We start from the raw sequence: 25,686 nt of genomic DNA, 5'->3' as shown, positions 1-25,686 counted from the left end.
GTTTCAGGCTCTTTAAGGTTGTAAAAAGATAAAGACAACCAACTGACCCACATCACCGCTCCCGCAGTGTGAAGTCAACATCTGTAAAGAACTTCACATGCATCAGAGTATCTGTGAAGAACGTTTGTCTCTCACCTACAATAATCCACGCTGAAGTCCTAAGTCAGACTGGTAAGCAGAGCTTCGTCTTGCAGCTCAACTCCCTCTTCACCACAACGGACCGGCACAGAGTCCACAAGAACTGATGAATGTGTTGCGTAACACAAGCTGATGTTTCAGGACAATCACCAAAGTGGAATCTGGAGGAGGCGCTTGTTCGGGGCTCCTGAACACACCGGTCACCTGCGGGACGCAAACATGAGCTGCAGGAGCCACAGTCCGTCAAAGTACCGGCATGCAGCTTCTGTAGGTGTTTACACTAGTCCCTCGTTTATCGTGGGGGTTACGTTCCAGACACACCCACGATAAGTGAAAAACCGCAAAGCAGGAACGCTATATATTTATATATTTTAAGGTTTTATAAACCCTTCCCACACTCTCGAGATGTTCTTAGCAATGTTCTAAACTCTTAAACCTTTTAAACAATAACATTTTCAAATAGGTACTCACCAGTGAAGATGAAGAATTAGCTGTCCAGTGATGATTTAGCTGTGCAGCACTGATGAAGTACTGATGAAGATGATATGAATGTGGGCTGCACAGCCAAGAAGAGCATGTACAGCTCTTCTTGGCTGTGCAGCACTGATGACGTGAAGAAGATGAATTAGCTGTGAAGTACTGGTGACGGTGATGAAGATGTATACTACACAGCCAAGAAGAGCATTTACAACTCTTCTATAGGCACCACATGCTCAGGTTCTTCTTTAACTTTTACTTCTGCTGCAGATGTTTGCCTAACAGACCTCTGTCTTCGAGTGATGAACTTAGTTACGGGGCGTTCCTCCTGGCGCTGCTTGTTCTGCTTCTGAGCGAGGATGATGTTGTAAGGTGACATGGCACTGTCGATTGCATTTGAGAACCGCAGCGAACGAACCATATTGGGGTCCCATTCTTCGATCACTTGCTGAAGTTCTCTGGCCATTCTGGCTGCGGTTGCAAGATGATCGAGTGTTAGGCCGACCTCCTCCTCCTCCTCCTCTTCAACAAGTCGTTTGTCTTGTCCCTCCTCCTCAACAAGTTGTTCGTCTTTTTCCTCCTCCTCTTCAACAAGTTCACCTTGTTCCTCCTCCTCTTCGCTTGACGACTGTATAAGTTCCTCCAGGTCTTCGTCCGTCAACAGTTGAGCATGCACGTCGATCAGATCATTCACGTCCTCAGCGGTCATGTCCATGAAGCCCTCTCCTCCCAGTGTTTTTGCCAGCTTCACAGCCTTGTCAATTTCAGAGCGATGGATTTCGTCAGCAGTCAGTCCCTTGTGATCGTGGACCACCTCTGGCCACAATTTCTTCCAGCAGGCATTCAAAGTCTCACTCTTTATTTCGTTTATGGACTTCTGAATATTTTGTAGACACGATGCTATTGTGTAGTTCTGCCAGTACGCCTGTAGCGAGAAGTTTTCATCCGTGTCCATGGCTTCAGCAACGTTTTGCAGAGTGTTTCTTGTGTAAAGCGCCTTAAAAGCTCGGATAATGCCTTGATCCATGGGCTGAATGTGCAATGTTGTGTTCGGGGGCAAGAACTCCACCTGGACCCCCTCATACTCCAGATCTTTAGCATGGCCTCCAGCGTTGTCGGTTAGCAGAAGAACAACCTTGAACTCCATGCCTTTCTCTGCCAGATACAGCTTCACCTCCGGGATAAAGCAGTTGTGGAACCAGCTGGTGGTGAGGACTTTCGTCAACCAGGCCTTGGAGTTGTACATCCAGTGAACAGGCAGCGAACTCTTGCTTATGTTTTTTAGGGCTGGAGGGTTTTTGGACTTATAAATAAGTCCTGGCTTGATCATAAAGCCCGCAGCGTTCCCGCACATGATCAAAGTTAGCCGCTCTTTGGCTTCTTCTTTCATGAAAGTGTGAGAAGGGATCCGTCTCCAAAACAAGCTGGTTCCGTCCATGTTGAACACTTGCTCGGGGCTGTAGCCCACCTCCTCCATGACGTCTGTGAACGTGCTCACGTACTCCTCGGCTCCTGCGGAGGCAGCAGCAGCCTCTCCGTGCAGACACACGCTCTTAAGTCCAAAGCGTTTCTGAAATTTGTCGAACCAGCCCTTGCTGGCACTGAACGGGGTTGGTCCGGTGGTCGAAGCACTCGAAGGTCCCGCTCCAGCCTCCTCCTCCTCATCGCCATTTTGAACGTACCTTTTTGCCGCCAGACGATCGTAAAGTTGTTTGGCCTTTGTCCGGATGATAACTGAATCCAGCGCGATGTTCTTTTTACGACAATCATTAATCCACACGGATAACGCAGATTCCATCTTCACAATCGTCCTGTTGCGTGAAGTAACGACCCTCTTCGCGGTGGCGTGGAAAGTTACTGCCGCCGTGGACCGGATGTTCTTCTCCTCCTTCTTGATGGAGCGAACCGTAGATTCGTTGATCCTGTAATGGCGGCCAACGTACGCGCAGGTTCTCCCTTCTTTCAGCATGTCCAGAAGCTCAACCTTCTCTTTTATGCTAAGCATCTTTCGCCGGCGCTTCGGTTCGCAGCCTGAAATTTTAAAACACTCCGAACGTTTGGACGCCATCTTTCTTCTTCTTCTACGGCTGCTTTTTCTTCTTCTTCTTATGTTTTCTGGCGGTTGGCAGACCAACTGTGAAGGTGCTTTACCGCCACCTACTGGACTAGAGATGAACAATATAAAAACTAAAGCTGTAAAATCAACTTAATTAAACTAAATTATCTCTATTAAGTTTGTATTTTTCAAGATAAAAAATAATTTGATCTTTTACTTTACTGACATCACTACTAAAAATGTCACTGTGGGTTTTGTCCGGGTACTCCAATTTCTTCCCACAGACCAAAAACATGCATGTTAGATTGATTGGTAACTCTAAATTGTCCCTAGATGAGAGACAGAATGGTCGTTTATCTAGTGTCCCTGTGATGGACTGGAAACCTGTCCAGGTGTCCCCACCTCTCACACAGTGATAGCTGGATATGGGCACCAGTGACCCCCACGACTCGAAAAGGAAGGTGCAGGTAAAGATAATGGATGGATGACATACATACTGTATATATATATATATATATATATATATATATATATATATATATATATAAATCCAGCAATGTTCTGTCAGGTCATCTGGAGGGTTTCTTTTGTTGCTGAGACATTTTGTCCTTCATCCAAAGGACTTCTTCTATCTGAGGAGCCACCATACCAAACTGAATCCCACAAACAGCTCACTCCCAGAGTGGAAGAAAACCAGTTTGCTAGTGATAAGATGGCCTCCAAGGCCCGTCCTCTCCCCTGTCAACTTCTCTAAGGCAGCCATGCCAAAGTTTCAAAACACCAAAGTTCATGCTCAATAATCCAGGTATAATTTTTTATTCCTCTAGAGGAATAAAGATGACAGCAGCAGAGAAAGGTCTCTAAGAGGGACAAACTGCTGAAAGTGATACCATACCATACCATACCAACTTTATTTATAGAGCACTTTATGCACCCAACAGGACCAAAGTGCTTTACACAATTATATAATACAATACAATGATAAAATGGAAGGGTAAAATTTAAAACAGGAATAGAATAATAAAAAGTGATGATCAAAGTTAGTTCTGTGTCAACTCACAAGCCACATTTCATGTTTTCATATAAACATTAAAGGGAATCAATGATGTATTCTTTATTGGGCAGATATTTTAACTTTGTGAAAACAAGAAAATAAGCTGCTGTTTTACAAATAAAAAACAAATTTGCAAAAACGAGATAGAAAAACAATTCATTTTTTTGTTTTGGGGTTATATTAAGATTATAATAATTTGTTTTATGTTTACCACATTTAGCATATCTTTGTAATGTAATAAATATTTACAGCAGGTGATTCAGTTCAATTTGAACTCTTGAACTTCTCAGAAACATATTTTAACACAGTTATTGTCAAAAATATTAGAAACCTGAACGTGCTTCAACAGATCCACTCTGACTCAGCGTTGATGAGCTCCTCTGGAGGATGGAGAAGGTCCAGCAGTCGGGTCAGGTGGGTGGTGACTTGGACTCCACGTGTCAGAATCAGTCCATCGACTCATGAGGTCCAACATCCTGAGATGACTCTCAATCTGAGACGTTCAATGGTTTATTATTAATTTACCACAACAATTCATGGAGGATGAGGGGGATGAAGGCAAACAGAGGAGTGTGTGTTGTAAACGGAGCTCCTCCGGGTAAAAACCTGGAGCCAGCGACCCTCAGCAGGACCTCCACCGGGTAATGATCGCTGATGTCCAGCGCCTGGATCAAAACCAGAACCAACATTAACGTCTGGAGACCAAGGTCTTCTCATCCCAATTTAAATAAATTACATCATAATGATCAACAAAAACGCTCAAATGAACCCAAAACACCTGCAGGGTTAACACTCAAACACCAATTCTGAGTTCAGTTTCACATGTGACATGAATTAAAAATAAAACTGTTGCAGTCTCTAATCATAAGTATGATGGAAAAACTGATAATAAATACATATTCAGCATTTCTGTTACAGATATGGAAACTGATAGTTTCTCTATATACATAAATAAAAAGTTTTAAACAAAGATTGGTTTATTTGCACTGAATGAGACTTCAGATTATTTTAACGACGACAGAAAATCATTGGATCAATTCAAGACATGTCAAGATGGCTGCCACAGCTAATCAACGTTAGCCAACATACTGTATAAAAAATGGTCCAGCTCAGTAAGTTTTACAGATACTGAGCTGAAATGTGGTATGGTAGTAGCTGAGAGTGATCTCTAACACATACTCTGAACACTAATGGATCACACACACACACACGTCTGTCTTTGTATCTTTACAGGGATTTTGCTTGACTTCCATTCATTTTTCATTAATTTCTATAGACTGACCCTAAACATAACCATCTCGATAGAGCGCAGAGTGATTTCACTCTGTGGGACATCAACAACAGGTCAGAAACACAATATTCCACATGCACCATCACATTCTGACAAGCTCGTCTGCCACATTTAAATTACGCTCTAATAAAGATGTCGTTCTCAGGTAGGCATCCTCTTCTTTATGATCGCAGGGCATGTTTTTTACATGATTGTCTACTGTTTGTACCTCATCTGTGCTCTTTGTTTAAAACAGCTCTCTCTTAAATGAGTCCTCGAAGCTCAATGAAACTAACCTATACAAATAAAGGTTGAATGAATTACCAGTAGATAACTAAACCTAACCATTACCAGTACATACCTAACCCTAAACTTAACCCATCCTGAATCTGCACCTTAGTCCTAAACCTAACCCCTAACACACCAATGACACTTTAAGCTTATGGGGACCTGGTTTTGGGCCCCATAAGGAGCAGGCGGTCCTCACATTGTAGTATAAAATGGAAAAATGGGTCTTACAAGGTAACATAAACAAAGACACACACACGCACACCTTTGTCTAAATCTTTAGTTGCATTAAATGTTTCTGTCTGTTGCCTGTTCTCAGCTGTGGTTTGTTTGTTTGTTTGTTTATTTGTTTACTCTCTGGATGCGTTACCTGCTCCTCGGTCAGTTTGAATTCCTGTTGGAAATTAAACGGCTGGGCAGAAGAGGGAACAACCGCTCTGTTAAACGTCTCTCCGTGCACAACGATCCTGTCGGAAAAACAGGAAAAAAAAACCACAAACAAAAGATTTCAAACGTGAAATAAAAATATACTTTTTATTAAACATCAACCATAAACAGAACAATTAAACAAAGTCTTAAACGCACACAAATCGTTTTTAAAGAAACTGCGCCTCATCCATCACTGTCTGAACTGTCTGTGTGCCCAAAACTTAAAAAAAAAAAAAACTAAAACAAGCTGGATTAGAACAGCTTGAGCCACAAATCTACTGTTAAAAAGCTAATTTCATCATTTAAAGCAGGATAAAGTTAGATTTAGTTTAATTTCTACCACAAAATTAAATTGTTTCAAAACAGCAAAATGTACTGAAACTCACCGAGGGCTGAATAAACACCATAAAATGTAAACTTTTAGTTGGTTACACTATAAAACAAAAGATTTGTATTAAATTGTTGACATGTATCACCAGTTTTACGTTAGGACAAAAGGAAAAGAACTACTTTTATTTAGTTTTAGATGGAAATATATATTTTTAAACAACATTTAAACCCTGAACTCTGCAAGTCTTTGTGTGTTTTTTTTATATATTTGTGGGAAATTAATGAGCAATTTTGAAATAACTTAAATGATTAAGATGAACAAACCTTTAGGCCGACTTGTTGGACCTTTGAATTTCTTCTTATAAAGTCCGAGACACATTCTGCATTTTAATTTTTATTTACCGTAGTTTTAATTAAAGGAAAGTCTTATCGTCTCCATGTTTTAGCCACAGGTGTGTAAACCTGCACTTTATTTTCCTCCATCTTTCCTAAACGTGTTAAAGGAAGGAGCTGGTAAAGATAACAAATGGATGGATGTTAAAAAACATTGATACTGCTGGTATATTTCAGAGAAAGACGAGCCTGTATGGCTGTGAGTTGACGTAAAGAGGTGGTTAGTAATCTACCATCTTGAACCGATCAGTTTATTTTGCTTCTTGTGTTTTTATTAATTCTGTCAGATTTCATTAAATATTTGCAGAAAACTGCAAAACGTCAGCCTAACGCTAAAAAACTAGAGTTAGGAATATAGAAGTATTTATTTCGGTGATATGGTTGATTAAAACTGTCCCTGCAGAGAGACCAAAGGGCCACATGTGGCCCTGGAGCCGCACGTTGCAGACCCCTGGTTGTCATGGCAGCAAAATAATAAAATATATTCCTGAGCAATCAAAAGGAACAACAGATCAGTTGTTTTTAGCAAGTTTAGTCAGTGTTTTATGTTTGACTCGTCTGTGTGAAATAAAAAATTATTTTTAAAATTTGAAATAAATTCATCCACCCCACAGGGGGCACTTCTTCATAAACAACAACGTCTAGTTTTAAGGTTTCTGTAAAACACATCAGAACAAACGGCACGTCCTCTCATATACCACTGTGACTCAACATTATTTAAATCCTCAGCATTAAGTGACCATATTTACCATAAAAATAACAAAAACGCAACACAAGGCAGATGTTTCATTCTCCATCACGAGACTGAACGTCAGTCATCTTGGGCTTGGATTGGTTTGAACCGTTCTTTGTCTCGGGTGGAATAATTAGAGGACACAAAATTATAATGATGTTTAAAAACAAGTTGGAAATCACTGGATTTTCTCTAACGGGGTCAAATTTACCCATACACTCCCACTGAGGTGTTTTGTCTCCATCAACGAGACAAAGGAGACGCTTCTGGTTTAATTCTGGCTGAAACCTGACAGCTCAGCTTCTTCTTGGGGTTGAGATCGGGGCTACTTGAGTCTTGGTGGTTCCTAAACATCTGAACCAAGTTCTTCACAGATTTTACATTGTTCTGAGTTGTGCTCAATCCATCCATCCATCCATCCATCCATCCATCCATCCATCCATCCATCCATCCATCCATCCATCCATCCATCCATCCATCCATCCATCCATCCAGCCAGCCAGCCAGCCAGCCAGCCAGCCAGCCAGCCAGCCAGCCAGCCAGCCAGCCAGCCAATATCTTTACCCGCTTCTTCCTTTTTGGGTCACGGGGGTCACTGGTGCCCATGTTCAGCTGTCACTGTAAACTGCAAACTCCACCCAGAAAGGACCAGGACCAGGATTTGAACTGGTGATCTTCTTGCTGAGAGGCAACAGCTCTACCAATTGTGCCACCATGTCGCCCTGTGCTCAATCCACCTATACGTTATTAGGTGTTAATAAGCATTAATAAGCATTAATAGGTGCTAATAAGCGTTAATAAGTGTTGTAAGCATTAATAGGTGTTAATAAGCGTTAATAAATGTTATAAGCATTAATAGGTGTTAATAAGCATTAATAGGTGTTAATAAGCATTAATAAGTGTTATAAGCATTAATAGGTGTTAATAAGCGTTAATAAGTGTTATAAGCATTAATAGGTGTTAATAAGCATCAGCACCTATTAACATCAGGTGACTGAGAGGACGTATTTGAGACGATGAGTATCATTTTGATGGTATGTAACGTGACATTCATGCCCATGATGAGAAGATATAAGCTTCAGACTGTGGTGGTAACTTAAGATCCTCTGAGCTACTTCAAGAGTTTTCTCAAAAACTCCTGAATGTTTGTTGAAATCAGGTGTTTTAGTTCAACTCACCTGTCGTAGGAGCAGGAAGTGCTCTGTTTGACGGTGCTGTCACTGTTTTCTGGTACGAGCCAATAGAGGTTGGGGTCTGTGATCAGGCGCACGTTCTTCCTGTTCTTCTTGGCGAGGTAGCCGCAGTCGGCGTTAAAGTCCCCGAGAAGCATCACATTCTGCTCTCACACACAGAGATGATCCCAGTTAGTCAGATTTAAAGACCAGGCTGACTAATCTCAAAGTTTTTCTCGTGGTATCAAAGAAAGTCATGCTAACTTTAATACTTCTTATTTACAGAATCTTTTAATACGCTGAAAGAAGAAGAAGATTTACAGGATCTTTTAGAGTTTGCTCACTTTGCTTTAGAGCTACAAATAGGTCTGGGCAGCTCGTAATGTATAAGATGGTTTGTTAAGTACTGTGGAGCCAAGCTGTTTAGTGATTTATGGACAAGAAGAAATATTTTGGGTATTCTGTAAGAAACTGAGAACCAGTGGAGTGAATGAAGAATCAGAGTTAAATGCTGAGATTTGTTTGGCCTTTAAGACTCTAGCAGCAGCATTTTGGACCAGCTGGAGTTGTCAAATTTTTTTTTTTTGGCAGACCTTGAAGTAATTCATTACAGTAATCTAGTCAACAGGAATACAATGCATGAACGAGGATTTGAAGGTCAAGCTTTAAAACAAAATCTCTTATTCTTACAAGGACGGTATATTCAGTGTCTGTAACCATTCTTTTGTCCCGCCCATAGTCTGATCTGCTAAAGATAATTTAACAAAACTTCATACATGTATGCATCATCACTAAAGGGAGTACCAGTATTTCAAATACTTTCATCACCCCAGCTTCAAAGTCAAGGTCACAAATCAGGGTCAAATGTTATACAAGGTCTTTGGCTGGGCCATTCCTATAGATTGCTGTACAATAGTTTGTCGATGGGCATTTACTGTGCCATTTGTTGTACTTTTATTAGTAAATAAACCTGAATCCTCCCGTTTAAATCTTGGTGATGGACTCTGAGTTCTTCAACACAGATACTTTGCATAAACGTTTTCTTTTACCTCAACTTTCCACATCTCCCTCACTTTTTGCAGAACGTCATACAGAGCGTCGAGCTCTTTGGTGGTGTTGGTTGGAGTTGTGTGTTGAGGAATGAGGACAAAGTCCTTTATAACTAAAATCAAATGGAAATGATGAATTATTAGGGAGAATATGGAGAGCGTTTTCATTATGTTGATATGGGAGTCTAAAAACTGACTTGTCCTTGGGGCTTTGAAGCGAACAACAAAAGGCTCTCTGGAGAAAGCGTCTTCATCTCCTGGTAGATCGTCTGGGTACTGATACTGATCTGTGACCATTACTGTGTCCGACCTGAACACAGCCAGACAAACAGAACATAATTATTATTGCATGTGTATCTTGATGCATGCTCATCATGTGCATGTGAGCAGTTTTAACCAGTTCTGGTGGATCAAACAGTTCAGCTCACCTGTAAATAAACACGTACTGTTCCTGGTACGTATCGGACCTGCCCAGCCTCCCACTGGCCACCATTTCGTACTTGTGGTCACCATCATAGCTGATTAAAAAACAGATAAAGACAGACAGGTGGGTGCAACTATTGCCGTCAAGACCTGGAGTCTGTTGGAGCTCATTAGTGCTTGAGGAGCAAGGTGAGACCTGGCCTGGCATCCCGAACACGAGATGGATCTAACGCTTTAAGTTCATGTATAAACTGGTGTAACATCACCAGCAGCAGTAGATGATTTGGTAATAATTTACCCATTATTGTAGCATGCTAGGTGTAGAGGGAGTACCTTCAGAAGTTTTTTTAATGGGTGGAACCAAACGCCATAAAAATCTTATGAAACAGTTGTCTTATCTAGACTGTGTGAAAAATCCTGCAGGACGGGAGCCATGAGTCAGGGTCTTGTTTTTTTTTATTTTTTTTTTATTTTATAGTTGCCATAACTGAGAACAGCAGTCATTACTCTCTTCTCTGAAAGTAATATTCATAAAAATATTATGTACATAAGACTGTCTGGCTTGTGGGGGCCCTGTACATTTAAAATAGTGACTATTGCCCCCCTTAGCCTCACTTGATGGCACCACTGGTTACATTCCACTAAAGCCACACTTCAACATAATTCAATTCAAAAATACTTTATTAATCCCATAAGGGAAATTAAATAAACTCTTAACTAACTAATAAACCCTTAAATAACCCTTAACCCTCCTGCTGTTCTTGGATTAAAATAACCCCGAGGTCTCGGTCTTAAAACTGAGGTATCAGAGATCGTTTTGACCCAAGGACAGCAGGAGGGCTAAAATCAAGAAAGGACAAGAGCAGGTTTGTCTTAATGACCTATAATATCCAGACACCCATCAGTTTCCTCCAGGGTAGCTGGACTCTCCCTTAAGAGATCTGGTGAGAAGTTCAGTTCTCCAGGAGAGACTCTGAGTAGAGCTGCTGCTCTTCTACATCTACAGGAGACCGCTGAGGAGGTTCGAACATCCGGTCAGGATGGACCCTGGACGCCTCCTTAGGGAGGCGCTCTGGGCATGTCCAACTGGGAAGAGACCACAGGGAAGACCCAGGACACCCTGGACAGACTATGTCTCTCAGCGATCCTGTGACATGTGACTAGAGTCCTCCCAGAAGAACTGTTCTCAACAACAAAAGGATTCAGAGACATTTTAGAGAACAAAAGTTCTCTTGGTCTTGATTTATGACCCATTATTTGTGTGTGGTAGTGGTGGGTAAATTCACAGACAAAAATGGTTTGTTACCAAGATTTTCCGGTTGCGACTCGGGTGCTGATCTACATAAGTTCAACAGTAATTCTGCATATCCTGTCGCACTTTTACGAGAACATTAACTGTTACACACTGGAAATTAGAAACCTCCAACAAGTCAGTGATGTGTTGTAGAGTCTCAGTTGATGGAAACATCACAGTTGTCAGGGTTTCTGACAGAGCAGGGCAGGAGTGAACCCATTAATGCAGGGAAAAGTCAGGACTCCAGGATTTACAAAAATAAATACTCTTTAATGATAATAATAAACCAAAAAGGCTGATGTGGCAGCAACTTAAAAAAAAACAGGGAATCAGATCAGGCCGGCAGGACAGAACAGAACAATACCCAGCGATGACGCGACAAAGGACAAGACTCACAGACAGACTTATAGACACAAACAGGACAGGACATATTTACAAACAGCTGGGACCAGACAAAGGAGAAATTAATCAGGATTAAATGAGACACACAAGGGTGCACAGACAGAGAAAGCCCACAAGGTGGTGCCATCCATACAGCAGTATGTTTGTGTGAATAAACAAACCTTTTAATTGTTTGAAGCAGCTGTTGTACAGCTGTGTTCTTGGCGTCTCTCACCTCCTGAAGCAAACAAATGTCGCAGCGAGTGATGATCTGAAACACAAAACAGCACGATGAGGTGAAGATCTCAGCCTGCTGAGTGGAATATTGATGTGTTCCTATTCCTGTAGCTACTTGTGATGGTGCAACGAAAATGTTTTGGACCTCAAACCCATTTTTTAACATAAGAAAACCTTTATTGTCATACAGTAATACAGAAGGAGCCACTCTCATGATGACTTTAATATAAAGAAAACATAAAAATCACAAAAATATTGACTAAAGATTAAAAGGCTGCACAGAAATCTGTCGGAGTCAGTCTCCCCACCATCACAGACATCTACACCTCCAGATGCAGGAAGAGGGCCACCTGCATCATGAAGGACCACACTCACCCAGCACACACACTTTTTGCCCCACTCCCCTCAGGAAGGAGGTTAAGGAGCATTAAGTGTAGAACCACTAGACTGAGGAACAGCTTCTACCCTGAGGCTGTTAGACTCATGAATCTCTAACCAGAATAATCACTGTGAAAAACCATATCATGTTGCTGCTGATCTGTTTCATGTTGCTGCTGATCTGTTTCAATGTTGATGTGTTCATGCGTGCACATCTGCTCACAGACTCATGTTCATATTTGTGCTGATGTTCAATGTTTTATGTTATGAGTGCTTAGTGTATGTTTAGTTGATGTTTATCTTAGTTCATATCTTAGATGTTATTACTGTTTTTCTTATACATTTTATTGTTGGATGTAACTGGGACCCTGTGGACATAATTTTGCTCCACCACATGTACCACATAAGGTGCGAATGACAATAAAGAAACTCTGACTCTGACTAAAGATTTCATTACAAGTTTAAGTATAAGGTAATATTTAGGGACGTATGATATTACAATCGGAATTTAAATAACTTGATATTAATGCTACTTTTAAAACACCTCGTTAAAGTTAGTAATTAAATAATTTAGGTAAGTAATCTAAAAGAAAAATTTATATATCTATGTCAATATTACTTATCATGTCGTGATCATGCAGATGTTTAATCACTGAACTCAGTTTGTTTCTCTTATTGTGAAGCTAAAAGAAGAAAATGTTATGTTTAAGACATAAACTCTGATTGCTCTGAATACATTTTGAAACAAAACTAGTCCATTCTGTCTTCACATCAAGCCTGGATGATCCTCTGAGAGTCACATCATGTTGTCATCGATGCAGACGTTTTATTTTAAAACATTTCTCTTCTGAGCGAGCTGCTGATCTTTCTCTGCATCTGCTAATAAAAACAGTAAACTGTTAATATTCTTACTCTGGCCAGAGTTAGCATGACATCGCTCTTCTTGGCCTTTGAGTCTCCAAAGTGATGAAGGTTGAAAGCACATATCCTGAACTCTGACCCCCCCTGAACATCACTCACGCCCAGGAGGAAGGAGAGGAAGAGGAGCGAGACGGTCTTCATGCCCTAAAAGCAGAAGACACAGTTCTAATAAATAAGAGTAGCACACACGGCACATTACACACTCGTCGACAAACTACTAAACACCAATCTATAGCAATGGTAAAGCAAAGACCTCATATTAACTTTGACCTTGATTTGTGACCTTTGGGGTGATGAAAAAATTATGCAACACCATATCATCCATCTATTCTATTTACCCTCTTCCTCCTTTCAGGGTCACAAGTGTCAAGGTGAGCAGTCACAATGTGAGAGGTGAGGGACACCCTGGACAGGTCTCTCCAGTCCATCACAGGGACACATAGAGACAAACGATCACTCACAGTCTCTGTGGCTAGGCCTAGGCTCTAAACATCCCCAGGAGAAATTGGAGGTGTATGGAACACGTGTAAATCTACCAAGAGCAAGCTTTCTCTACAAACTGAGTGACCGTGCAAGAAAGAAATCATGAGAGAGTCCACAAGACACCTGTGACCACTCTGAAGGAGTTACAAGCAGATGAAATGGGAGAGACTGAGCATACAGCGACTGTTGCCAGAGTTCATCACCAGTCTGAGCTTAATGAGAGAGTGGCAAAGGGAAACCACTTGAAGAAAACTCGGATCAACTCTCGACTAGCGTCTCTAAGCAATTAAGACAAACTCCAGCAGAACTAGGATGTTTAGAGCCTTGAAAATTATTTTACCTTTTATAGCCATCCCTAAAAAAATTGGTGCCCCCACCCCCACCCCACCACTAGCCCCTCTTGGCCATGTGTGTCCTCTGAAGTCCCACATTTTTGTTTGGTGCACATTCCTCATTTCTAATCTAGTCCCTCTAAAAATAGTTTAAACCCAATGTCCTCAACATTAGGATGGACGTCTCAGGAGGTTAGAGGCAGAACATTTTTTATAAATATAAATTTAGATGTGGACAAACTTCAAGTTAAGTTGAGTAGAGACTGTGCTTTTCTCAAAACATAATAACTAACTAAATAAAAATAGATCTGTGTATACCAGAGGATGATTCTGCGACTCCTGTATTGCCATATATTTATCAAATAACCAGCAGATGACAACACAAATCTGAAATTCTATTCTGCTTTTGATTTTGGTGCCACCCCAAGATTTCAGTGGTTTTCCCCCCCCCCCCCCCAACGACAACACTCTAGACACGCCACTGTTTGTATAATGAAGCATTAAGCTTGATTTCCAGGCAGTTTCATTCTAATTCACACCTTTACACACCCGACCAAATCATCCAGGCCAGCAAAGACCCCAAAGACCCTCCAGAGTCTGCATGGGGTTCTACATGACAGAGCTTCACAGTCTCCAGTTCTGAGTTGAGAGAGCTCTCGAACTGGGAAATGAAACATGAACCACAGAACAGAAATTCAGCTGTTTGGTGTTTTCTTGGGGATGTTGCCTGAAAGAACTGAATAATCCGTTTCCTCTTTCTGTTCCTGACAGTCTGAAACGATTAAGTAAAGGAAAGAGTTTGGGACTCATCGTGGCCGACACGCCGTTAATCTTTATTTTTATTCTATAAGGAACTTTGTGATCCTGAAGGAATAACTTCTCATTTGTTTTGCCTTTCTTCAAAGATTTAAGCTCCAGTAATAAACTTCTGGTGGTAATCTATCGTCTCCAACAGATTAGTTGATGAGTGTCAGGTAAAAACAATTTAACACCTTTGTCTCTTCCGGTTTAAGTAACTTCCTGCATTTATTGGTGAGAAGTTTCAGATTTAAGCTCAGCTGATCGATACATGGTTAAGTTTAGGTTCCAATAGGTTTTTGGTGAAAGAAACTGCTCTTGTTTAGCTTTAAAGCAGCAGATAAACAGCAGCTTTATCTGTTTTTATGGGCCGCTGCTGCAGGAAGGAGATAAATTTACAGAGAAAAGTCGGCGAACAGAAGCAACAACTATTTAAAAATGATCCCAAATACACAAAATAAAGTTCTTTCTTGTCAGATTTTATCTGGTGAGCTGAGAGGTTAAAGTAAAAACAGCAGATGCTGCTTAACATCAAGTTTGTCTGATTTTAAATTGGACAAATACATGAGCAGCATTTATAATGACCTTTTATTCATTGTGAAATAAAAAGACTCTTGTTGCCACATCAGTCAGAACTAAACCTGACTTATTTTGGAAAGACTAACACAAACAGAGCTTTGTTTATTTAAAAAAAGCACAAAACTAAATATTCTGGGGCTTAAAAGTATTTTTATTTTTATATGTGGGGTTCAAAGAGCTTGATTTATGTTTTAAATTTTGTATTATAAACTTTTTCCTGCGGTTGTGACAAACAGACCCATTTTTCTTTAAGTCAACCAGTTTTATTCTCATTTAAACACTTATTTACAGATGACATCATTTTTAATGAGATTAAAATGCCAAACCAGACTGATTTCAGCTGGATTAGAGAAATGTTTGTAAAAAGCACAAACTGATTAAATTACCTTCAGGTACAAAAGTTTTCTTATGTCGGCTGCAGTTTGGTGTTAATCTGCACAGCTCAGATACAGACAAACACTAATGATTTCATCTTCTGATGGCAGGAAACTGAATAATTTATCTGTTCTAAAACATTGCTTCATTTGTTTGAACTGAGCTCAAATAAGATTAAAACAACGAGGACAAAAGGAGCAACTTTCTTTGATTTTTGGCTTTTGGTCTAGTTTTGACAACAGAGCCGTTTGTTTCGCTTTAAAACCGCTTTTATGCAAAAATCATTTAACTTATATGGTATATCGCATTTAAAGAAGCTAAATTCAAGTCAAATTTCATGAAAACAAAAAGAGTAAAATGTTTGAAATTTAATAAAACTGCAGGACGTGTTGGATTCTCAGTTTTGAAGGTAAAAGATATAAACGAGTCATTAAAATAATTTAAGATGGAGAGAGGAAGCAGCTGACCGAGCTCTAATGTGACGGGATTAGTTTAATTTCTAAGTAAATTAAAATGTTTTTAAAACAGAAATATGTGACAGAGGTTTTTTGTTCTTTCAGCTGCTCCCTTCAGGAGTCGTCACAGTGAACCAACGCGACAAAGACCTGGCAACAGTTTTTACACCGGATGCCCTTCCTGACTCAACCACAGACCACCGAGCTACCACAGCCCTGTGTGTGGAGCAGAGAGCTGCATCCAGGCCACCCAGCGGAGCAGATGGAGTTAAGGGCCTTGCTCAAGGACCCAGATTGGGGCAAATGAGGGTGGAGGCAGGTGTGGGTGTTTCACCTTTCTTACCCACATTTTGATGTTGTCAGTTCAGGGAGTTGATCCAGTGACCTTCTGATCACAGGCCTACCTTTTCTAACCTCTGGGCCACCACCCCCCCCCCCAAATATGTGGCAGAGGTCTGCTCTGAAAATCTCACCAGAAATAGCAAAGAAAGAAAGAAAACAAGAGCTGGTGTGAAAACAATCACAGGAAAATCCACAACCTGCAGCTGGAATTATGAATCTGTTTGCCATCTGTGGTTAATTATAAAACTTACACTGTGTGTGTGTGTGTGTGTGTGTGTGTGTGTGTGTTTGATTTTTTTTTCCTTAATATCTTTCTAGCTCTAGTGGAAGCCATGGTCCTCACAAAGTTTAGTTATAACATAGTTCTCACATGGATATAGAAACCTGTATATATGTGGTTAATGTTTTTTCTACTGGAAGCCATGGTCCTCACAAAGTCCAGTGATAACACAGTCCTCTCAAGGGTATAGAAACCTGTATATGTGTATGTGTGGTTAATTTTTTTCTTACTGGACGCCATGGTCCTCATAAAGTCTAGTTATAACATAGTTCTCACAAGGATATATAAACCTGTATATGTGTGGTTAATGTTTTTTCTACTGGATGCCATGGTCCTCACAAAGTCCAGTGATAACACAGTCCTCTCAAGGTATAGAAACCTGTATATGTGCATGTGTGGTTAATTTTTTTCTTACTGGATGCCATGGTCCTCACAAAGTCTAGTGGTAACAGTCCTCACATAGCTATAGAAACATGTGTGTGTGTGTTTGATTTTTGTTTGTTTTTAATATCTTTTTAGATCTACTGGGAGCCATGGTCCTCACAAAGTCTAGTTATAACATAGTTCTCACAAGGATATAGAAACCTGTATATGTGTATGTGTGGATAATTATTTTTCTACTGGGAGCCATGGTCCTCACAAAGTCTAGTTATAACATAGTTCTCACAAGGATATAGAAACCTGTATATGTGTATGTGTGGATAATAATTTTTCTACTGGGAGCCATGGTCCTCACAAAGTCCAGTGATAACACAGTCCTCTCAAGGATATAGAAACCTGTATATGTGTATGTGTAGTTATTTTTTTTTTCAACTGGATGCCATGGTCCCCACAAAGTCTGGTGGTAACATAGTCCTCACATAGCTATAGAAACAGGTATAAGTGTGTGTGTTTGATTTTTGTTTGTTTGTTCTTAATATCTTAGCTCTACTGGAAGCTATGGTCCTCACAAAGGGAGGCAATAACATAGTCCTCACAAAGATATAGAAACACGTGTGTGGTAACATTCCTGTCGGTCTCATGCTCCCGTTTATTAAAGGCCTGGTATAAACCTGTAGAAACTTGTGTCTTTAACGCCTCCAACAGACAAAGTTTCCGATGAATGAGTGTTTTTCTTCTGTCCAGCTCTTCCTCTTCCTCCTGCTCAGACTTTCATTCTCAGAAACAAAAACCTCTCCCAGACCTTCAGGGATCAGGATACAGGTCTTGTAGATCTTTAGTTTAGACACTACTATAAGTTGTTAGAGCTGGAGTAACTTACCGGCTGCTGGATGGACTGCAGGGCGGGAGTTTTCTGCTCGAGCAGTTTCTGTGTGGAGCTCAAAGCTGGGCAGCTTTATGTGTTTCCTGTGGGTGGGACTGAAAACAGCAGCTGCAGGCAGCTCCACTGACAGGCAGGGCCGAAAACATGGGCACCACTGAAATTCTCCCAGAAAATTATTGTAATTACAAGTTTTGTTTATTCTTTTGTGTGTAATGGAACAACACACAACCTACATTCATATAATTTCATGCAAAACTCCAGAAACGGGCCGGACAAAATTATTATTATTTGGCTGCACACATTTGGATAAAGAGAAATCTTCCTACCACCAACAAACTCCCTGCGCCTCTCATGCGGACGTTTAATTCTTCTTTTGCAAACTGCTCGTGGTCTCACATTTGAAGGTTTCCTTCTCCCATCAGCTGATCAACGTTTGTTGTTCAACTTAAACTCCCATTATTAAGGGAGACTAGCTTTTACATTTTATTTATACATTAACTATGCTAAAACAATGTCTTTAATATTCATGGGGTTCTAATTTTATATAACTTGAGAAAAATAAAAAAGCACAAAAAAAAAAAAGCGCAGGAATCAGGATAAAACTGGCATCAAGTTTTTAGGAGAGGGCATTGGTCCCCCCTAGCCCCCCTTTGTTGTCAGGTGGACTGACAGGGTATTTAATTTCCTGACATGATAAAAATAAATCCACATCTTTGTTTGGTTTCCCTTCTCCAAGACAACAGACGTAATAAACAGGATAAAACAAGAAGTGGCTGAGCCGTTAGTTCATTCAATTATAAACGACAACTTTAGATCCAACTAAAGGAAACAGCCGAGACCTGCTGGAGATTTTTCAGAACAGCTTCTTTAAATAAATCCAAGCATGATTCAAACAGGAAATAAGATTCAGGTGACAACTTAAATATATTTTTATATTTCACCACCGTTAGTTAAAACAGCTACAACGTCTCAATTAGTGACGGGCAGAAGATACGAGGCTTCAGAGCTCGAGTGGCTCGTCCTGAAGCAGAACTGTCCTGTTCTTGTATCAAACACGTCCGTCACGTGACAAACGCTCGCCGCCATCACCGCTTCATGTTGGATCAGAAAGTTTCGTGTTCTCATCAGTTTTAGATTTGAATGTTCTGGTGCGACATGAGCTTTTTAAAATGCATCGATTCCTAAAAGTGTTGAGCTGTGAGGAGAAAGAATTATGAAAAATAAATTGGATGCGGTAGCTCGGTGGTCAGTGCTGCAGGCCCGCAACCCTGAGGCCGCAGGCCCGAGTCCAGGCTGCACCACGGTCCAGCACAAAACAACTTTCACGAGAGTTCGCTCTTTGTGGCGACCCCCGAAGGAGCAGCTGGAAGAAAATTACTAAATTAAGTAATTTTCTGTAAACTGCCTTCAAAGGTTTGGGATCTATTTGATCGTATTCCACCAAATAGTTTTCCCAGGATCTACAATTCACGTTTTAATGTTTTTTTTTTTTTTTTTTAAATGGGTATTTGTAGGTGTCTGAACTTCAGTTTTACATTAATCACATCACGTTAAGGCGGCACGGTGGCTCAGTTGGCAGAGCTGTTGCCTCTCAGGAATAACGTCACCAGTTCAAATCCCTCTGGGTGGAGTGTGCATGTTCTCTCCGTGCAGCGTGCGTTTTCTCCCGTTTCCTCACAGACCAAAAAACATGCACGTTAGTGACTGGTAACCATCGTCCCTAGGTGAGTGACTGGTCGTCTCGTCGTCTCTGATGGACTGGAGACCTGTCCCCGCAGCGATAGCTGGACATGTCCAGCGACACACATTCATACATCGTGTTTTACTAAACCATTCATTTAAAAAAGATCTTTGTTCTACTTGTCTACATTTTTGTAATGCAGATGTAATAATTTTGTACAAAACATGAAGCTTTAACCGTCTTCTCTAAACTTTATTTGCTGATTGAAACCAGGTCAGTGCTTCAACTCGAGGTTCCTATAGCTCCAGTTGTCCACGTCTCATCACTGAAGCTTTTTCAGCACACCTGCACGAAAAGCCTCGGTGCTTCATGAACCCATAAAATCTAAATACTTAGAGACTTGTGCAGGATTTGATTTGTATCTTATGTGTGACCTGAATCCGGACGGTTCCCACCGGAGATTTTGAAAAAACAAAAAAAACAAACATCCAATTTGATGCTTCGTGTAAGAAACTGAATTTGTTTTGTTTGATTCCGTCTTAATTAAAAACCTTAAACGAATCTGAACTGTTTTTAATAAAACGTAGCCAGGAATCCGTTTGTATTCAAATCCACGTTTATTGGCGACGGCTCACAGAAGGTCTGCGGCGGTTCAGTTGGCGTGCAGGACCTTCCAGCGGGACAGAGGACCTCTGCTGGGGATGTACTTCACCCCGCAGCCGTCAGGAATCAGACGCTTCTCGGCTATCATGTCGTCAAAGTCGCAGGCGTTGAACTTGGAGAAGCCGTACTTCTTGGAAATGTGGATCTGCGGAGAACATTTACAGAACATCACCGCAGGTTCTGAGACTGAACACGAGCTGTCAAACCAGAGAGTTCTGTCTCAGTGGTCCCTTGAAGCACTCAGCACCTCCCAGCTGAGCACATACACAACCAAAGAGTCGCTGTCTGCAGCCTTTGCACACCGGAACCGCACCGCAGCGACACCGGTCGGCTTAAGAAGCTGCAGAACTGAACCTCGACGTGTCCATGCAACCACTTGTGGAGCGGTGGGTTACCTTCTGGCGACCGGGGAACTTGAACTTGGCTCTGCGCAGAGCCTCCACCACGTGCTCCTTGTTCTGGGCCTTGGTACGCACGGACATGATCACCTGACCGATGCGCACGCGGGCCACGGTGCCCTGGGGTTTCCCAAAAGCACCACGCATTCCAGTCTGGAGCCTGAGGAACACCAAAGAGTTTGGATTAAAAGAAAACAACGAGGAACATTTTTAAAAACCTGGATCCCGTCCAGGGCCTCTCACCTGTCGGCTCCGGCGCAGGACAACATTTTGTTGATGCGGATGACGTGGAAGGGATGCAGACGCATGCGGATGTGGAAGCCATCTTTACCGCAGGTCTTCACCATGTACTTGTTAGCACAGATACGAGCCGCTTCCAGAGCTGCAGGAGGAGCAGACGACAGTTTCAAAACAGAATACAGCCTGGCCTCGTCTCCTTCTTAAAGACAAGTCTCCACTCAGATGTTGTAACAAAACACAGACAGGATGTTAAAACTGTTTCATCAACACTGTGACCACAAGTTTCAACAAATCTGACGCGACTGCACTAAAACATTTAAAATGGCTACATGAATAAAACCGTTCACGTGCTTCTGCAGAACCTGAACCTCCTCAAGTCTACGAGGGTCAGCATCTCGGGCACTCGTGCCTCCTGCGCTCCCCCCCCACTGCTCAGAAAACACCCCAAATTAAAAAGCTGTTTTTCTCTACAGCTCACCCAGCAGGCTCAAGATGTTTCTAGATAATTTTATACAACTTGTTTTCAAGAGGTTCATGAAGCCGGACATTTAAAAGTTGGATTTGAACTCCAGCAGACGTTCTGGTTGGAAAACAACAGGTTTGTACGAACACTTCAGGTCCATTTTTACTACTTTTTGTTACATAATTTACTGCAAACCTTACAACATGCATGCAGAAGTGGGCACGTGCTTTTTATTTTGGGAATGTCCTTTATGTTTACCTGAAAAGTACATGATCAAATTTTCATCCGGGACGAAAGCAACAGAAACCTGGACATCGGATTCATCTGCTCGTTGGTGTTTGTTCATCTGTGGTTTGTGTTTGGAGCGGTTTTGTCGCTCAGTGGAAATAACTTGAGCATAAAACCACCAGCGTTACTTCTATACAATAAACAGCTAATTTTATGCACCGACATGATTACTGACAGTCCATCTGCACATTATCTTTAATACAGGACACGAGTGAACATCCACACGTCGGTGTCAACAGCAGCTTACTTTGACTCTGACCAGAGGAAAAAAGATTTTAAACTTCTAGTTTTCATACGACACCGGACTTCTTACCTTCTGAGGACAGCTGCTCGTACTCATCAGAGACCATGTGGGCGCACAGGGGGAACTCATCTACCTTGGCCTTCTTCCTGCCCAAGTCAAAGATTCTGATCTTTGGGTCTGTGAAAACATTTGAGTTCAGTTAGCAGAGTTCAATTTGAATAAACTGATAGATCTGTCTCAGTGGTCCCTTGAAGCACTCAGCACCTCCCAGCTGAGCACATACACAACCAAAGAGTCGCTGTCTGCAGCCTTTGCACACCAGAACCGCACCGCAGCGAAACCGGTCGGCTTAATAAGCTGCAGGCAAACCAGCAGGCTAATTTATAAAAACACGCTTTCAGGCTAATTAAACCTTTTATAGACAACAACAATAATGGTTTCATTAATCTCTTCAAACAGTCTGAATAAAACGTTTTAATTAACTACTGATGGATTTATTTATTTACAGTGTTGTCAGAAAAAGAAGACTGCATTAAACTGAACAAGATAACATGAAGTATAAGAGTAACGTTTCTGTTTGACAGACGCTGAATCAAAGTTTATGGTACAAAATAAACAGAAAATAAATGTTCACTGATGTTGCAGAGTGTCCGCTCAGTAGCCGGAGTCTTATTATTGGCTGTGAGACCGTCTTCAATCTAGTTTGTACAAAGCTGCAGCATCACCAATTATACTTAAAACAAGACTTTTTAATTCTTTCATTTGGCTCAAACACACAGAAAGTGTCAAATAAAGATTAGGATATGTTTTGAGTAAGAAAGTTTTAACAAACCCAATTATGTAAAAAGACATCTTAAAGCAAAATGTGCCTCATGAAGCGCAGGTCATACCACGACTGTAGGTTAGATCGACATCTCTTCTAAACAAAACCATTAACATTAAAGTTAGAGGAAAAACACGGAGATTTCTGCACCGGGAACCTGACAGACGGGTTTAGCTGCCGTCAGATGAACCCGCAGCACGACTGACAGAAGCTGAGCTTTGAGAAGGCGGCAGACGAAAAGTTGAAACATCTCACCAGGAACACCCCTGCAGAAGCGAGACTTGGGGTAAGGCTTGTTCTTGCAGTAGCGGTAACTGGAAGAGAGAAAAGTCTCATTGAGTCTCTTTCACTGCTGCGGCGCTTCTTTTGTGAAGAATCACCAACTCACATTTATCAACAAATTTAAACCTGTCAGGATGATGGAGATTCATCAGTTAATATCCAGGTGAGCTGAACTGACTGAAGCAAAAGTAGACCGAAAGACATTTCTTTTTACCGTGCTTTATACATGAAAAATCCACTTCCTTTAAATAAACAAGTTATTTAATAAAATACTGTACAAGATTTACATTTGTTTTTTGCATGCAATTCTTATTCGAGTCCAAGTGCAACATGATTATTCGATACCAATCAGCAATTTATAATGGTGCAATGAATTATTTGGACATTAAATAAGAACAAGTTGTAATATAATCACTATTAGAATTTTAGTATTTTTTATTATCTTTGTTCTGAATGTACTGTGTAATGCAGCAGCTTGTGGTAAAAACTGTAGTTTTAACTTTTCTTACCTAAAAATAACCCAATTATCTCCCCTGAAAAAATAAAAAAAATCTAAGTTTCCCCTTGAAAACACTGGAAAGAAGTGTTATAGTGAGGTGTAAAGTCATGATTAACAATTGTTCATTTAATGTCAACTGTGAATTTTGGGGGATTTTTCAACTTTTCTGCACTTTACAAGTTGAGTCAAGTGGCTACAAGAAATGAAAGATTGTTGTTCTTCGGCAACAAAAAAAATACGTCTGTCATTACATAAGAAAAACACTAAATATTGTTATTTGGGCGTTTTATATGTGGAGGTAAAGTTTGGGAACAAAATGCTAACGCGTTAGCGACTAGCTGCTAACATTAGCTTAAAAGCTGACACAGCGTGCGGAGAATAACTTTAAAATGACAGTTTTAAATAACACAAGAATCTAACAGGACTAATGGTTTATCGGATAAAGTGTTTTCGGTTTTAATCGGACGGTGGAACTGTGCTGAGGCCTGCCGGTGCTCCTGCACATGGAGCGGACACCGAGCCGCTGCCATTTTCCTCAGGCGGACTCAAATGTCCTAAAACTACGGGACTCACCAGCGGGCAGGTCGGCGGCCCATGGTCACGATCTGAAAGTTAACAAACAAAAAATGGGTTATTTAACTTGAGTCTAAGGTAAATTTAGAGCATTGTGACATTAAATCTATCAGCTTAACAAACAGCCGAGAAAATCGCGCTGCCACCACGCACTCACCGAATGGAGGAAAGGAAGAAGAAACTACTTCCGCTTCGTCATGAGGACCGAGCCGACGTTGATTATTAAACACGTTTATTTTTATTATTATTTCCTTTAGATGTTTGTTTTGTATTATGAATAACAAAACTTGCATTTTAAAATGTCAAAATGTACCTACAAACTTTATAAAAATAAATAAATAAACGCGTTGCTCTATTGAATGCTGGGAACTGTAGTTGATCAAAACAAAACTACAAGGCCAAGTCGGAAGTGGAGTTTTTCAAAATAAGTACGGCAACGTGCACTGATTTACGATTAAAAAACTTTTTTTTTTAATCGAATTGAAATAAATAAAATTCCTTAACCTTACTTAAAATGTCCAAAATTCAAGGAGCTGACCAAAAAAAATCCAAACATACATACACAAATGAATAAAATAGAACTATTTATTACAGTTCAATTAGTGCCAAAATATGATTATGTGTCTATGTAAAGTGTGTATGTAGTGTACTGTGTAAGGTGAAAAGTGATATGTTAAGTGCATATGTTAAATGGTATGTTAGGTGATATGTTACTTAACACATATGCATCTAACATATTAACACATTCTTAACACATCACCTTACATATACACAACACGCTACATACACACGACATATAAACATATTTTTGGCACTAATGGGATCTCATAAGGGCAAATACTTATACTTTTTTTTTTTTTACATTTTATTTATTTCATTTACAGTTTAAAATAAATATGTCACATGTTAACACAAACAAAAGTTCTGAATGAAAAGGAGTAATTTGAAGAAAAAAATCTTAAGATTTTAAGGTTAGAGGTGCACCAGTGACCCCGGGGACCCGAAAAGGAAAAAGTGGGTAAAAGATAATGAATGGATGAATGGATGGATGGATGGATGGATGGGTTAAAGGTTGTTTATGAATTATGAATGAGGGGTTTTGTAAATCGCACATGGTTTATAAAACTTGAAGTGCACAACTTTTGCCATATTTAATAGGCATTATAAATGTGAAATATGTGTTTTTGAAAGCAACTTGTTTTTAATAATTTCCAGTCAGCCATAACAATATGACAAGGAACAGCATATTCATGCAAGGACCCAAAACTTTATTAAATTTAATTGTTTTTCGTTTCACTTTTTCAGAAATTGAACATCCATCCATTATCTTTTACCCACTTCTTCCATTTTGGGTCACGGGGGTCGCCGGTGCCCATGTCCAGCAATCACTGTGTGAGGGGCGGGGGACACCCTGGACAGGTTGCAAGTCCATCACAAGAAGTTGAACATCTGAGGATGATGTCTGAGTGTTGATGCTGCTTGAACTCACAGTTTTAGCTTTTACTTTCATGTGTTAAAAAATAAAATTAAAACCAGTCTGACTTCTGTCCTCACACATTTCAGATCAACGATTGGTGTGAGTGAGAGAGTGAATGGTTGTT

General features: G+C 40.6%; 3 protein-coding genes and 2 non-coding genes across 5 annotated transcripts; all 5 read right to left on the bottom strand.

Moving 5' to 3' along the window:
- Positions 1–338: 338 nt before the first annotated feature.
- LOC119417348 (tigger transposable element-derived protein 1-like) lies at positions 339–2,620 on the bottom strand. The gene is made up of 2 exons (XM_037684554.1): positions 903–2,620; positions 339–342 (listed from the first exon to the last, which is right to left on the bottom strand). The coding sequence occupies exons 1-2, from the start codon at positions 2,618–2,620 to the stop codon at positions 339–341; spliced, it is 1,722 nt and encodes a 573-aa protein (XP_037540482.1).
- Positions 2,621–4,246: 1,626 nt separating this feature from the next.
- Positions 4,247–13,164, bottom strand: dnase1l1 (deoxyribonuclease I-like 1). The gene is made up of 8 exons (XM_037684553.1): positions 13,015–13,164; positions 11,670–11,758; positions 9,818–9,907; positions 9,587–9,699; positions 9,390–9,502; positions 8,347–8,504; positions 5,654–5,750; positions 4,247–4,390 (listed from the first exon to the last, which is right to left on the bottom strand). Exons 1-8 carry the CDS (start codon positions 13,162–13,164, stop codon positions 4,247–4,249), a joined length of 954 nt encoding a protein of 317 aa, XP_037540481.1.
- Positions 13,165–19,843: 6,679 nt separating this feature from the next.
- On the bottom strand, positions 19,844–24,279 carry rpl10 (ribosomal protein L10). Its single transcript, XM_037684427.1, has 7 exons — positions 24,243–24,279; positions 24,086–24,117; positions 22,987–23,045; positions 21,978–22,085; positions 20,917–21,055; positions 20,671–20,833; positions 19,844–20,420 (listed from the first exon to the last, which is right to left on the bottom strand). Exons 2-7 carry the CDS (start codon positions 24,106–24,108, stop codon positions 20,265–20,267), a joined length of 648 nt encoding a protein of 215 aa, XP_037540355.1. The 5' UTR covers positions 24,109–24,117; positions 24,243–24,279; the 3' UTR covers positions 19,844–20,264.
- On the bottom strand, positions 20,489–20,621 carry LOC119417812. Its single transcript, XR_005187163.1, has one exon. It is a non-coding gene; the product is annotated as a small nucleolar RNA SNORA70 (small nucleolar RNA).
- Positions 22,139–22,271, bottom strand: LOC119417811. The gene has a single exon (XR_005187162.1). It is a non-coding gene; the product is annotated as a small nucleolar RNA SNORA70 (small nucleolar RNA).
- Positions 24,280–25,686: the final 1,407 nt, after the last annotated feature.

This window comes from Nematolebias whitei, chromosome 11 (assembly GCF_014905685.2).
Source record: "Nematolebias whitei isolate Nwh7 chromosome 11, NemWhi1, whole genome shotgun sequence".
In the NCBI taxonomy this organism is placed as follows: Eukaryota; Metazoa; Chordata; class Actinopteri; order Cyprinodontiformes; family Rivulidae; genus Nematolebias; species Nematolebias whitei.
This window is presented reverse-complemented; position numbering and strand designations above follow the sequence as displayed.

Bases quoted from the DNA above. Each gene is read 5' to 3' on its own strand.
- rpl10 (XM_037684427.1), bottom strand. From the start codon at position 24,108: ATGGGCCGCCGACCTGCCCGCTG. The intron at 23,046-24,085 runs GTGAGTCCCGTA...TCTCTCTTCCAG, and splicing joins GGCCGCCGACCTGCCCGCTG to TTACCGCTACTGCAAGAACA. The intron at 22,086-22,986 runs GTGAGATGTTTC...ATGTTTTCACAG, and splicing joins CTTCTGCAGGGGTGTTCCTG to ACCCAAAGATCAGAATCTTT.
- dnase1l1 (XM_037684553.1), bottom strand. From the start codon at position 13,164: ATGAAGACCGTCTCGCTCCTCTTCCTCTCCTTCCTCCTGGGCGTGAGT. The intron at 9,700-9,817 runs GTGAGCTGAACT...GGCTGTGTTCAG, and splicing joins CAGTACGTGTTTATTTACAG to GTCGGACACAGTAATGGTCA. The intron at 4,391-5,653 runs GTAACGCATCCA...GTTTTGATCCAG, and splicing joins TCAAACTGACCGAGGAGCAG to GCGCTGGACATCAGCGATCA.
- LOC119417348 (XM_037684554.1), bottom strand. From the start codon at position 2,620: ATGCTTAGCATAAAAGAGAAGGTTGAGCTTCTGGACATGCTGAAAGAA.